Consider the following 15,568-nt stretch of genomic DNA (forward strand, 5'->3'; position numbering starts at 1 on the left):
CCCCAAAATATACTATCTTCTATAAGACTGGGTTTAGAGAAAACAACATAAGCAGAAAGAAATAAAACAGAAATAATTTTTAAAAGAGAGAAAGTAATGTGTAGACACAGTCCCTAGTAGAATATTATAACCTCTGTGGATACAAACTTAGCAAAGATAAGAATTATTTACATTTGAATAAGCTGATGAACCTATTTCTTTTTTTTTTTTTTATTATTAACTTGAGTATTTTTATACATTTCGGTGTTATTCCTTTCCCCCGGTTTCCGGCAAACATCCCCCCCTCCCCTTCCTTATGGGTGTTCCCCTCCCACCCCTCCCCCATTGCTGCCCTCTCCCCAACAGTCTAGTTCACTAGGGATGAACCTATTTCTTTATTCATCACATGATAACTGCCCCCTATGCCACCTTTTTTACTGTTTTCTCCTTTCCATATCTCTGTCCATTCCTTTCTTTTATCTTTTTTTTTTTCTTTCAACTGCTTATGAATACTGAATGCTAAGTACTTGGTGATTACTGACTCCAGATAAATGTTTTCTACATTTTCTAATAGCTTGTTTAAATATAGTTGGATATTGGGGAATAATAATTTGCTTTAAAAGTTCAAGACTCTAGAATAGGAATATATCACAGGAGATGAAGGAATCACGGAGAGATATAATAGAGTGACTACACAATTGCAAGAGCAAAAGCACAATAGATGTTTTAACAAGATGCAGCAATGAAATCCACAGCATCACAAAATCACAAAGGCTCTGTAGTAACAATACCCAAAGGTCTACAACAGAAGGATGTGCATTTTGTGCATCATTTGAAACAATTTTAAAATGATAAAAATTGTAAATAGTTCTGATGTCTTCTTCAGAGAGCAACGATATTATGTCTTCTATTCACTATTCATGTAAGGAACAAATTTATTCTTGCTTCTATCTCTCAGACATTGTTAAAAGTTCCTCAGTACTTCCTTGAGAAAAATCTGCTTCAAGGCAGTTGAAATGAATTTCACTGCACTGCTACCTTTCTTATTAATTTATCATATACACATCTTTTTAGCACTCATATGAAAGATCCTGGGGAGTAAGCCATCAGGTGACACTGTGCAGCAAACATTTTTGTGCCCCTTTCGTTCTTCCAGACACCTTGGACTTTGATTTGACAAAGAAAGAATGCAGTCATCAAGAACTAAACTATGGGCCTTTCTAGGAACCTGTGAACCACTCCAAAATAATGTGATCATCATATCGCCATTTTCTTGCTTTCTTTTCTTCAAACGTAGAAGGTCCTGTCTTTGTTCTGGAGCACTTGGCTATGACTTCTCTTTATTCTATCAACGTGGAAAGCAGCATTAACAGTTTACTCAGATTTTAAAATGCAACTCTCTGATTCGTGACTTGAGTAATTTGTTCTAACTTCATGTAAGACCATCATTTATAGAAAGGCTTCCACCCCATAATAACTGCAATTCTTATAATAATTACCTCTTAGTAATCTATTGCCTGGGTATGCATAGCTTTGTTCTTACAGAAGTGGATAGAAAGGTAGTTTGCTGCAAAATTACACCAAGAGCTGGATTAGATTAGGCAAGTTTTTAAAATGTTTGCCTTGTTCTTGTCTTGTGATTTTGTTTGACTTGAAATATGAGCAGATGTCAGATGTTGTAGGAATAACCTTTTCAAGTGAGATTGTATCATAGCCAGTCCATTCCATTGCTTTTGCTTTCTTTCATTGTTCTCAGATGACTGATTTCAGAGGAACTATCTACAGTTTGATGCTGGCAACTCTTTGCAGACATAGGTCCTAGTTCAGGTTTAAGTAAAATGTCTTGAAGTAGTTACAAAAGAACTTTCTTGAACAATGCAAGGGCAGATAGGGGGTACAATGAAAGAGACATAGAGAAAGAGAGAGAGGAGAGAGAAAACAGAATATTTTTCTTCTCATTTTATGTTTTTGAATAAAGGCCTTAAGCTTTCTAGAGAAAAAGCTACTTGCTACAACTAATGACAAAAAAAAAAATATGTTTTGTAAACCACTTTGCTTTTTATCTTAAGTGGATAGTCTTTGGCAAAACATTTATTTTTTTCCAGGACCATAGAGTATTTTAATATACATGATTAATGATCCAATAAAATTAAAATCCCCCTAATACTCAACATCTTATTTAAGAAAAAACGCTCACTATTTCTTAATTGCAACAAGTAAGATCTCTGGATGCTGATACTTTTTAATTAGGGAAGAAATTTTCTTTTAATTAGAAAAGAGTTTTTGTTTGTTTGTTTGGTAGGTTGGTTAGATTTTTGTTTTTCATTATTTCTCAATAAGTTCTAGAGTGTCCTCTAGTGGAGAGAGACTCTCTGGTCTCAGCAGTTTTAGAAATGACTGAATTATATCTAATTAGATGCTTGCATTAAAAAAAAGTTCCTATTTAGCTGATTGGAATATGCTAGTTGAAGAGAAAAATGTGTTCTTTTCCCTTTAAGACATGTTCACTACGTGGCCTAGTTGAAAACCTGCAGTGTGACAAGCATTGTTCTCATTTTAGATAGCAAATGATTTTTTATGATCAATTTTCGTGCTTCCTTCAGAACCTGGTAAGATTGAGCTGACGGTGCACCTTTCTGCCAAAGAGGCAGCAGAAGCATTTAGTGCAATTTACTGTAGCTTTTACAGATATCAACTGGCAGCAGCAAGAATGCCATTACCTTCAGGACTCCAGCTCTGACTGGCAGAGGCGGCCAATGCTCAGGAGTCTCAGAACACAGCTTAAATCTCTCTCTTTCTCTTGTAATTTGAAAGAAACTAAGTAGACAAGAAATTTAAATAAAGGTGTGTCTTCTCCATTGGGACTTCTGGAATTCTAAGAGGAATGCCCTACATTTGTAGTTACGCTTTAGTTTCAAAGCTGTTATGCAGACGTGGCTTCTTTTTCAATAAACAAAGGGAAGAGGATGAGGAAGAGCTGCAATGAATGCCAGGTTCTCTGTGTCACTGTTAGAATTGTGTTATCAGAAATGGCATGCTTCAGTAAATTTGAAACCCAAAGAAAAGATGGATATTAGCTCCTGATAACAAGATAAAGACTAAGTTAGACTTAAAGTAAGCACAGGTAATGTTTAACTGATTCTTTGATTTGGAAAAGGCTCAGGAAAAAAAGAGTATGGAATAATATTCCATAATGTCCTGTCAGATCCATATTTTGTGCATATGGATGTTGCTAATTTTTATTGCTTGAGTAAGCAAGCACCAATCAAAGCATTTTACTTTGAGTGTTTATTTATTTATGTTTGTGTATACAAGTGCTCTATTTACATGTATGCTTGCATGACAGAAAAGGGCATCAGATCCCATTATAGATGGTTGTGAGCCACTGTGTGTGTGGTTGCTGGAAATTGTACTCAAGACCTCTGGAAAAGCAGTCAGTGCTCTTAACTGCTGAGCCATCTCTCCAACCCCATGGCATTCTTGTTAACAGATATTTTTCAGAAAAATCTACAATCATGACTCTCTTGCAGTGTAAGAGGAATGAATTTTAGAAGATATTTATGCATATGATATAAGAAAGCCAAACAGATGATGTCTTGACAGGGTCAATGGGAAGGTCAAAAAAGCTGGTGTCCAAGAAACAAAGAATGTTGAGCTGAATTGTAAACGAATATAACATTATTTTTCCCTAGATTTCAGAGGGGGGTGGAAGAAACAAGTCAGTTCAATCATTATCAGACTACCTATCAGTTACATGAATTCAAAACCAGGATCCAATAACCCTGAAAGATGTGCCATAGTCTGACAAGTCCTGTCTCACTATGAACTGTTTCTGTCTTCATTCTTTGGAAACAGGATGTAATGCTAAGGCCTGGTAAGGTCAGTGCCCAGGTTGTACAGCTTGTTTCCTCCATCAGCTACTATTTTATATGCCGTTGCCATTCTCCTTCCTCTCTCCAGCTTCCCTGCCTTATAGGCACAAATCTTCCTCTTCCTTTCTTAATTTCTTTTGGGGGGAATGGGAGATGATAGGGGTGTATCTGAGTCTCTATAGTACTCTATATGAGCTCTAAGGTAAAAATAAATTGTTCTAATATTAACCTATAATTTTAACCACTTGAATAAAATTATCAAAATGCTGGTTAAAAGTTCAATTCTCTAGAATCCTCTCATTTTGTCAAATTCTGTCAAATCAAAATTCTGTCAGATGGTGTCTTAGTTATTTCATGCTGCTATGAAAAGACACCTTGTCCGAGGCAATTTATAAAAGGAAAACATTTAATTGGGGATTGATTCTAGATTCAGAGGGTGAGTCCATGACCATTATGGCAAGAAGTATGGCAGCAGGCAGGCAGAAATAGTGCTGAAGTAGTTGCTGAAAATTTACATTCTATCTATCCATAAGCAAGAAGCAAGAAGCAAGAAGCAGGAAGCAGGAAGCAGGAAGCAGGAAGCAGGAAGCAGGAAGCAGAGGAGAGAGAGAGAGAGAGAGAGAGAGAGAGAGAGAGAGAGAGAGAGAGAGAGAAAGAGAGAGAGAGAGAGAGGCAGAGAGAGAGAGACAGAGAGAGAGACAGAGAGAGGCAGACAGACAGAGAGACAAGGACAGAGACAAAGCAGAGGAGGGAATACTGGGCCTGGTGTGTGGACTTTTGAAACCTGAAAACCCATCTTCAGTTATACACCTCCTCCAATAAGGCCATGCCTCCTAATCTCTCCCAAAACAGTTCCACCCACTAGGGACCACGAATTCAAATATTTAAGCCTACAAGTACCACTCTCATTAAACTGTCACAGGTAACAGCATGTTTTAACAAAAATTGAATAGACTGTCTTAAGAAAAGTAAAACAAAACAAAAGAGTGAAAGAAGATAATAAACCTTTAAAACCATATTCTTCTTATCTAAATGAATATATTATATGGCTGAATAAAATTTTAAAGTGATATGAAATTAGAAATATAGAGAAAAAACAAAGTAAATGGTAGCATTGGGTATTATAAGAATAATAATCTTCCTCGGAGCTGCTTCCCAGAGCTAGCATGTGAACCTCTTTCTTCAGTACTGAGAATGAAACCCAAGGCCACAGACATACTAAGGGAACATTCTAACATTGACCCATGCACCAGGCAAGGCATAGACATCTCTTAATGCTCATCGGAGGCACTAACCAAACTGTCCTTCCATTGTTTTCCTTTTGACAGAAAATATATATGCTAGAAAAAGCAGTAAAGAAAAAATTACAGTCATTCTGTCATGTAGTTGCCTTTGTAGTTTTGACATTCTGAGGAAAGCTGTCTGGATATGTTTTTAAATCCATCAAGCTTGAAATTTCTGGGCTTTGTATCTTTCACTTTTAAGAAATAATTTTCCCATAATGTTTTAAGAAATATTTCCCCTTAAATAGTATGGTTGTTGTATAGTACTTAATTTATTAATTTCACATTCATTTGATTGTATCATTTGAAACTAAAGTTAATTTCAAGATTATAATTCTTCATTATATTATGTGAAACTACATTTCCAGATAATTCATTGTGTAGTGGTAAATCTAATACAATTTCTAAGCACTAGAATCTGTTTCAGGCACCTTCTTACTATCTTTTGCTACAGGAGCAGATTAATACTTCTACCATTTTTTAAAAAATACATATCCGTTTTAAAACTTCTTTTACTTTTTAAGATTATAATTGTTTCATTCCCCCTCCCATTTCCTCCCTCCAGGTCTTCCACATATCCACCTGCTTGTTCTATTTCAAATTCATGACCTCTTTTTTTTATTAATTATTGTTATATGCATATAGCTGAGCATGGTGGCATATGCATTTAATCCAAGCACTAGGGAGACAGAGGCAAACAGACCTTTGACTGTAGGTTGATGTCTATATGTAGGTGAGGGCTAGCACATGTTAGGTCAAGGCCATGATTGGACAGTAAAAAAGTAAGGCAGGGACAAAATTTTTGTAAGGCAAGGGAGAAGGGAAAGTGAGAGAATCAAGATGGAGATGGAGGAGGATGACCCAGCCCTGGGTGGCCCTAGATAATTATGTATATTTTTTAAGAGATAGGTTTTATAGGTAAATTTATCTTATCTAGGTGAGCAGTTTAGATCTTTATCAATTGGTTGTGAGTTTGTTGTGTGGATGAATTGTGATTGAGAATTTAACACATAAACCTGATTGATAAATTACAGCTTATTGAGTTATGATTTCAAGAGGAGTTTATACCTTAACTACCAGGGGACAGTTGCAGGAGTGTGGCCAGAGTCCGTGGCAGGGAGCCGAGATAGGCCAGCCACTGCTGATCATGTAGAACCATGATTTTACTGGGTAGCTGGAACCAGAGAGTTCAAAGCTAGTAGAAAGCCTCAGGGAGAGATGCTCACCAGAGACAAATTATGATTACTTCCATAAGACCCTCCAGTGCCAGAACTAACTCTAAGTACCAGTGCGGTAAGGTGCTACACTGGAATGGGTCTCAGACTGCATGGATCTGATACTTTGGGGCAGCATGGAGCTGCTGAGATAAAAATACCAGCAGTGCCATGTGACCCAACGGTGCTGGTGCTATGTGGCCCAATGGTGCTAGCACCAGTGTGGATAAAAAGTTCTGCCTAGTTTTTAATATTTACCACAACATCTGAGTACGAAGCCTGCCTAGTATCCTTAGAAAGTTTCAAGTCAGCCAGGGTTATATAGTGAGTTCTTCTCTCAAAACACCCAAAACAATAATAAAAATGATATACAAAATAAAATACAATTCAATGTATGTTTTATTCAACAATTCAATCTTCATAACTGTAACAATTAACTTATTTAAGATAATTATTGATTATATCTAATTCTTAAATTAATACAAAATTTTTGTAAGTTCTACATCTTACTGGAATGCTGTTAACAATAACATCAAATATAAAATATAAATTGAAAATGGATTTGTTTATTTGGTATAAATAGAATCACTTTTTAACTTTATAATCAAGAACTAGGAATCATGCATAATACTATTTTTTTTTTAGATATTATAGACATGGATAGCCACAGAGTTTTATTCCTGAGTTTCACAAACTCCAGATAGTAGTCAATCAATGTCTTCTAGGAAATAATATTAAAGAAAAACAATTTAAGTCACATTACCTATAGCTAAGTAACAGTATATTAACACTTTCCAAATCATGAAATGAAGCTTAAGTTTTCTAAACTTATGAGGGTAGAAGGATGGCTTAGTGTCTTAAAGCACGTGCTGGTCATTCAGAGGATCGGGGTTCAACTCCCAACACCTATATGGTGGTTCAAAATCATCTATAACTCCAGTTTCAGAAGATCTCACAACCATTTCTAGCCTCTATGAACACCAGGCACATGAATGGTATACATGTATACCCACGGACTATACTTTGACCATTGCTTATTTTTAAAGGCTCACAATATAGCCAGGTATATCCTTGCAAAATTTCATATTAGACAATAAAATGCTATATGTCTTTTAAATTCGTATAACGATTTTTTAAACTTTAGGACTAATATCCTTCAGATCCATGTTCTCTATGCCTTTATTTGGCATATTCTATCTTACATTTCTTAATGATATTTTTCTCCATCTAAATATCTGTACAAATATATTGAGACAATAGATGGAGGTCTAGAGAGATCCTTTGAATAAGGGAGTTGGGGGAGGAGTAATGTGAAAGACTATTTCCTATCTAACCAGACCCCCAGAGCTCCCAGGGACTAAACCACCACCCAAAGAGTACACATGAACAGACCCATGGCTCCAGCTGTATATGTAGCAGAGGATGGCCTTGTTGGGCACCAATGGGAGGAGAAGCCCTTGTCCTGACAAGGCTGAAACCCCCTGTGTAAGGGAGTGTCAGGGTGAGGAGGAGGGAAGGGGTGGGTGGGTGCAGGAGTACCCTTATAGAAGCACTGGGTGGGGGATAGGATAGGGGAGAACCAGGAAATGTAAATAAACACTTGAAATGTAAATAAAAAATCCAATAAAAATTATTCTGAAAGTGAAAATAAAAGTAAGACACAGTTATCCATTGTACGATCTATGCATATTTAGTAAAATTGTACTGTAAAGGTAGACAGTCTCTAGAGCTTTTTATTTATTGGTTACAGGCATTGAATCTCATCTCAAAACTTAAACTTGCTCTTTCAAATAACACATTCCGTACATTATTGATATATGCCTTTTAAGTTATATATCTTGATTCTATTTGAGATTTGCTGATGGTTTATGGCGACATTGACATGGTAACAGGCATTTCAGTTGCATAAAAATAATGATTCTCCTAAAAACTTAAATGCATGTCCAGGTGTAAAAATACACACACCTATGAATTCCACTACTAGGAAAGCTGAGGCAGGATGGTCCTACGTTTAAATCTAGTATGGTTTACAAAGGAAAACCTTGTCTCAAAATCTGCAAAGAACACTTCCTTTAAAATTAATTTCATGATACATTCTGTAGAAATATATGCTTGAATTGTAATCAATAATGTTGATATTTAGTAATCTTCCTGTAAAATGTTCCCTAAAAGAGAATTATAGTAAGTTGGGGTTCTCTAGAGTCACTGAATTTATGAAATGTCTTTCTATGTAAGGGAAATTTAGTGTAATGTCTTATAGTCTGCAGTCCAACTAACCCAATAATGGGCATCTGTGAATGGGAAGTCCAAGAATCTAGTAGTTGTTCAGTGCCATGAGGCTAGTTGTTTCAGCTGGTCTTCTGTATTAGCTGGAACTGTGAAGAAGTAGGTTCCAACAGATAAGCTGGCAAGTTAGTGCAATCAGACAGAGAAGAGTGAATCTTTCTTCTTCCAATGTCTTTATGTAGGCCTCCAGCAGAAGGTGTGGCCCAGATTAAAGGTGTGTACCACCATGCCTGGATCTGGGGCTTGTTCTGTCCCCGGCTGCCCTTGAACTCAGAGATCACTTGGGATTAAGGGGGGGAACTACTTAGTCTGGACCTATGCTTTTCATGGCCACTATGCCTCAAGATCTGGACCACAGGTGTGCCCTCCATTTCTGGATTGTAGTTCATTCCAAATATAGTCAAACTGACAACCAGCAATAGTCATCACAAGAAGTGATTTCAATACTACATTTAAAAATGTTTGGGTAAAAAAAGCAATAATAAACTGTTTTTTTTTTGTTTTGTTTTTTTTTTTTTGTTTTTTTTCATTGCTAAGGATCAAACCCAGGACTTGGAACATGCTATGAGAGCACTTTACAACTAACCTACAGAATCAACCCTTAGACTTGTTAAAGACAAGATCTTCTTACATAATATCCCAGGTTGGCCAGGAATGTGCCTTACATAATATCCCAGGTTGGCCAGGAATGTGCCATACAATCTAGGCTGACCTCATACTTGAGATCCTCTTGCCTCTACTTCTCAAATCCTGAGATTACAGGAGTGTTCCACTTAACTTGGAAAGAGCTTCATTCTTGACTGAAAATCTTGTAGCTATTTTCTGGCCTTGCCTGATTTAGTTCAACAATGGTGAACGACTGTTACATATAAAAACAGAATTTTTAAGAATCTAGCAGAAAGTATAAAAACATGAGCAAATACAAAAGACTGATGTCTTAAAATACTAGAACAGATGTTTTGAATGTTTTTTCTTATGCAACTGACAAAATTCAAACGATACTAATTTTAGCCAATATAAATATTTTTGTTATTGAAAGTGTAGAACCAAATGAAAAAAACAATGCCTATGAATGTTCTTTAAAAGAGGACAGCTGAGCACATTGCACTGTCCTCTTTGTTTATGCTGTAGAAGTCCTAAGCACAATTTTGAGAGATTTCCATCACTACTTAGCTTGGTTATAAAGCTTTCAATCCTTAGGAACTACCTTCCTGGGCCCCAGTGAGCAGAGAGCCATACAGACTATTACCATAATTTATTGTCACATCTAATTGAGAGAGTTAGCTTACTCTTAATGTCAGCACACTTTTAAGTTCATCTTTTGGCAATCATGCCTAAGTGTTCTCTTACATTCATGTTACTGGGGTAGGCTCTCACTGAACTCATATCCCACTCTTATGTTCTACTTGAAGCCAGAAAGTTCATATATCTAATTATGGCTAGAATATTTCAGTTGTGCAACGCTGGCTTAAGTAAATAAAACTGTTGTGAAAGGTAAAATATCCTTAATATATCTAGTATTCTGGAGATATTAGATTCACTTCTACCTTTTAGTCAATAATTGATATTTACCTTATTAAAGTAGCCAATTGACCTATATGCCAGTATACATAAAAATGAAGTAAGTGTAGGAAGTATAATAGTGAAAATAATTTCCTCCTACATACATATTCGTGATTTTTCAATAGATATTCCATATATTTATTATCGTGATTTCACTCATCTTATTGTGATTTTCTACCCAATATTGTTACTTTGTTAAGACAATGTTATTCCTTCTGGAGTCAAAGTTTCTTAGCAGCACTCTTGAATCTATGAGCTACAGTTGCTTTGTCCCCTCAGGCAAGGATTCTGCTTTGTTTTTTCATATACCCTTTGATGTTCCCTTGAGAAGGCAATATTTCTTCTACGATTCTTCCCAATAATTCATAAACTCAGGCTAATCCTGAGAAGACATCCCTAAGCCTCAACTGAAGAACATTCTATAATTCTATAATAGATCCTCTTCTAAATCTCACAAGTAGCTCTCATTTCATTAAATAAAACATACTGTAAAAAATGATACACTTGATAAACTTAGCAGTGATGGAAAATGCTTGATCAATTGCTCTTTTAGCTGTTTCATTAAATCAATGAAATGATCCAGTTTTTACCGGTTAATTTGTTTTGGTTTATTTCGTTCTGAGTGGGTACAAATGGCTTTATGTCGTGTTTCCCACACTTTTCTCCACAGGTGGTTCAGCTAACCTTACCTGCAGAGCCTTCTTTGGGTACAGTGGAGACGTCAGTCCTTTAATTTACTGGATGAAAGGAGAGAAATTTATTGAAGATCTGGATGAAAATAGAGTTTGGGAAAGTGACATTAGGTAAAATAATTTTTTTACTTTTTCCCCCCTGTGACAGACTTTTGTTTTATTTATTTATTTTTTTAATTTTAAACATGTGGAATTGAGTTAACATTTGCTCTGTTAAGCAGGGGAGGGGTGACTCAAAACAACAAAAGTTATTAATATTTTATCTTTTGATTATCATAACAGAAATTCTGTGATAATTTATGGCAAACAAAGAATGGCTGAGGCCAATTATGGAATTACACAATGTGAACATCATTTACAAAGAATAAGAGTAATTCTTTTTTCTAAATAATTTATTATTAATTATTCCAGATTTCATATAGTATGTCTTGATCATATTCATAAACAAACTCCACTTCTCTACCTAAGAATGATTTCAAAAGGAACATTTCCCTAATAGTACACTAAAAGCAAAACAATGTAAACTATTGAAGCCCATTCTGCCCTTAGAAAAATCATTGTCTTTTTAATTCATGAAATCAACTTTTAAAAGTTGCTGAGAGGAAGCCAGCATGGTGGCTAAGGTCTGTAAACACAATGCTCCATAAGCTCAGATAGAAAAGCTGCCAGGACCTGAAGACTAACCTGGGTCACCTGGATTTAGTTCAGTACCAACTGAGCCAAAATAGGATACCCTCTTAAAAGAAATACTGAAAGGATTTGACATAGCAAGGCACTACATGACTCAAGTCCAAACATTTATTTTCTGTGAATGCTAATACATATCTAAAAGCTACCAAGAAGCATGTAAAATGCTTGATGGATTGATGGAGGATATACAAATTTTCAACTTTAAGGTATAAATATTTATAAAGAGGAAATAATAGAACAAACGTTTAAATTTTTACATATCTATTTTGAGGACATAATTTTTATACTTTTTTAATGTAGTTACATATTTATTCACTTACATGTAAGTAAAAAGGTAAATAGTGAGGAAGTAAATTGTACTTGGACATGAAGAATTATTTCTAATCTTAATGTAAATGAGCAAGGAGTTACACAATGATAACTAAGTTATAAGCAAATCAAATGATAAATATTTTCTAAATATTCTTCCATATAAAGTTTTTGTGTTCTGGCAGAATATGAGGATTTAAGTTAATGCTTCTCCTTTTAAAAATGTCAAGACTTTTAAAACTTTTAACAAAGATATAAGAAAATGTTTTTCAGTACGAAGCAAAAATTTATAAAACTGTCATAGGAGATCATTTCTATTGGGGTCTTCTCTGGCAACAAATACACAATATCTCACTGAGGAGTGCTTCAATTTGATTCTGGAAGATCCAAATGGGCAACTGTCCAATATGGACACAAAAATCTTTCTTTGCCATTTTTCATGTTTAAAATGTTTTATTATTTACCAACACATTTTTTAAAATTAAAGAACTACCATAAACCTACACTGTCTAACTTTGACTATAAGAGCTGGATGAATGCACTAGAAATTTGTGGTATATATATATACCACACACACACACACACACACACACACACACACACACACACACACACACACACACACATTTATCCAGGCAGGAGTTTGGAAATAGGAATATTGAAAGCAGAGAAAAAAGGAAACTAGTTTAAGAAATTTTCCATGTTTTGAGAGATTGCTAAAATATCTAAGAATCAGATTAGTGAGCATTTACCATTAATTTTTAATGTCAAAATTAAATATATACCAGAACTTTTAGTCTACATGTTATGGTTTCATATTTCTTTAAAACTATGGAGCTCATTTGTATTTCTAGAAATAAGTCAGTCTGGAGGTTTCAACTGATATGTCAAAATAACTCAGAAATTTTTTTCTTTCTAATTCTTGTTAAAAATAATCTGATATATAATTATGCCTCCAGCCTATCATTTTAGAATCTCTTATCTCATTTTTAAATCGTATCTCTTCTTAAAGGAAAAGCAATTTGTAAACTTTTCTTCAAGGTCTTTCTCACCTCTTTGTTATGACAGTATGATTGTCCTGCTATGAGAGATAATTAACTGCTAGTTCATTAGCATCTGCAAAGACAAGTTTCTTCATTAGAAGTGAAGAAGAAAAGGGCATGATATCATTTAATTAACTTAGCATCAATTCATAGCCAGATTTGAAGCATAAACTTTGTAGGTATATTCTCTTCAGATTCAAATTCATCTACAATTCTTTCTTTTTCATGTGTGTATATGTTTGTGTGGGTTTTTTTTGTTGCGTTTTCCTTTATGTTTTAGAATCCTTAAGGAACATCTTGGAGAACAGGAAGTTTCTATCTCATTAATTGTTGACTCTGTGGAAGAAGGTGACCTGGGGAATTATTCTTGTTATGTTGAAAATGGGAATGGACGTCGGCATGCCAGTGTTCTCCTTCATAAACGAGGTGAGTGGAACCTTCTCTGCTTGTGAAATGAGATAAATGTTCCCTAGAAGGCAAATCATTGGAATCTAGTAAAAGAAAATTCCCTTTAAAAAATTTCCCCATAAACCTAGCACAAGTAAAACAATCCCATTAGCACTCTGTCCATGAAGGTGTTAGTTGACTCATGCCCATCAACACACTGTTTAAAGGCCAGTACTCAGAGGTGAAATCTGGAAGGAGAAAGCCAGGTTTGATTAATGGTTAGCACCTGGCTATTTGTCCCTAGATGAATGACGTTTTAAGAGAACTCAGGGATAGAAATGGGTTTTTAGGGAGAGGAAAAAAAGAGGCAAGGAACAACAGGAAAGAAAAGTTATGTTCTATGAGTGGTTATTACCCAAAAACAATTCCCTATTCTGGAGTATGTGACTCCCACAACAGAAGATTGATGTTAACCTCATGTATCAATTTCTGTACTTTTTAAAATTAATATGAATAGCCTGAGAGTTAATACTCAAAATAATTTGTATTCTTTTGTTTGCTGATGCACAGAACTGGAATAAAAAGGACATATCTTGATTTGGTGTAAGAGCATCCAGCTGTTCTGGGTTTTGTAAATATAATGATCATTTAGCAGTCAACATCTTCATCATTTACATGCAGCTTTCTTTAGAAATTAGAATGGTGGGCAATGGCAAATCGCAAAGGGCAAATTACAAAAGAAGAGAGCATCACAAGTGGATTTCTAAGTCAAACTCGAGTTAAATTTGGATTCTTTGCCTTGCTTTATTATCAAATGTATAGCCTGAGAAAAGTATTCTCATGTCAGTTTATGACATGTAAAATGGAGAAAATATTATCAACCATTCAGTGATTTATAAAGATAACAAAAGTAACAAATAGGAAGGGCTTGATACAGTACTTACATACAGAAGATGTTTGGTGAAATGGTATTTGAAATAGATATTAGGTCATTAAAATAACTTCATTTTTAATGCAATAAAGTATGTCATGATTGGAAGGTTGTTCTAGTAGTTCAAGAACTGTGTCTGATGAATTTCTCAATACAGTATTTCTTGACACTTTAACCTCGTAAAGTTTTTACGTACGTAATATCCTCCCATGATTAATAGTAACTTACTATAAATAAATAAGTTGTATTTAATGGTATAAAATGTAGTGTCTGAAATAGTAACTTTTTCTCTGCAGCAGCTCATCAGTTTATACACAGGTGTGTGTCTGTGTGTGTGTGTGTGTGTGTGTGTGTGTCGTGTGTATATGTTGCTATATGTGTGCTCTCTCTCTCTCTCTCTCTCTCTCTCTCTCTCTCTCTCTCTCTCTGTGTGTGTGTGTGTGTGTGTGTGTGTGTGTGTGTGTGTGTGTGTGTATGTTGCTATATGTGTGCGCTCTCTCTCTCTCTCTCTCTCTCTCTCTCTCTCTCTCTGTGTGTGCCATATTTGAATTATTTAAAATTAGAGATGATTATAAAGTGTGTGAGTTGGGGAAATTTTCATGCATGTTAGAAGAGAACATTTTTTTTTCTCCTTGTTACTGTTAAAACATTCTAGTTTACTTATTCCAAGTACACTTGGTACTCTCTTACTCAGCAGATTTACAATGATTTTAATTTCAAAGCACATCTTCAATCCTAAAGTCTTTGAGGTTTGAAAAGAAAGAGAACACTGAAGACTGTTCCCTACATTATTGGGAAATAGATTCTCTTTGAATAGTGTTGCTGAAAGCTATTAAAATAGACACCTTGACTGTCAAGGTGACTATAATATTAAAGTAGCATATTATGCTGTAATGTGAGGAGAGAGGAAAAGGAAGCAGCAGCTAGCCACATTTCTTCCTGTACTTTAACAATAGCCACACAATGAAGGAATTTGAGTGAGGCCCTGTGTATATATAGAAGTATAAAAGTAGCCTTGGTGGACCATAGACTTAAATACCACAGACCTTTCAAAATAGCCTTTCAGCTTATACTGGGTCACATTCCGTCTCTATAAAATACATTCTAGCTTTGGAAGAATCTGTTAGAAAGCATCTCCATTTCTCTGGTTTTCTCTCCATTGACTCTAGTTTATACTTTCAATTGCTCTTTCCTTAGCAATCAGATGTTTGATAATAGTCATCATGACCCAGCTGAACCTTCATTTCACCATGCACTCACTCTTCATTTATAGGTTTTATTCCTATGACTCTCTTGAATATAGTCTAAATGAAGAGTTT

General features: G+C 35.2%; 1 protein-coding gene across 1 annotated transcript in view; it reads left to right on the top strand.

Annotated features, from left to right (window-relative positions):
* Nucleotides 1-10,809: 10,809 nt before the first annotated feature.
* The window catches only part of LOC116887861 (interleukin-1 receptor accessory protein-like 1), a gene marked incomplete at its 5' end in the record, with an annotated part of 44,360 nt that continues 39,601 nt past the window's right edge, over nucleotides 10,810-15,568 (top strand). Inside the window, 2 exon segments of the mRNA XM_032889359.1 lie at nucleotides 10,810-11,000; nucleotides 13,212-13,357. Of these exon segments, the coding sequence (XP_032745250.1) occupies nucleotides 10,810-11,000; nucleotides 13,212-13,357 (337 nt within the window).

This window comes from Rattus rattus, chromosome X (assembly GCF_011064425.1).
Source record: "Rattus rattus isolate New Zealand chromosome X, Rrattus_CSIRO_v1, whole genome shotgun sequence".
Classification (NCBI taxonomy): domain Eukaryota; kingdom Metazoa; phylum Chordata; class Mammalia; order Rodentia; family Muridae; genus Rattus; species Rattus rattus.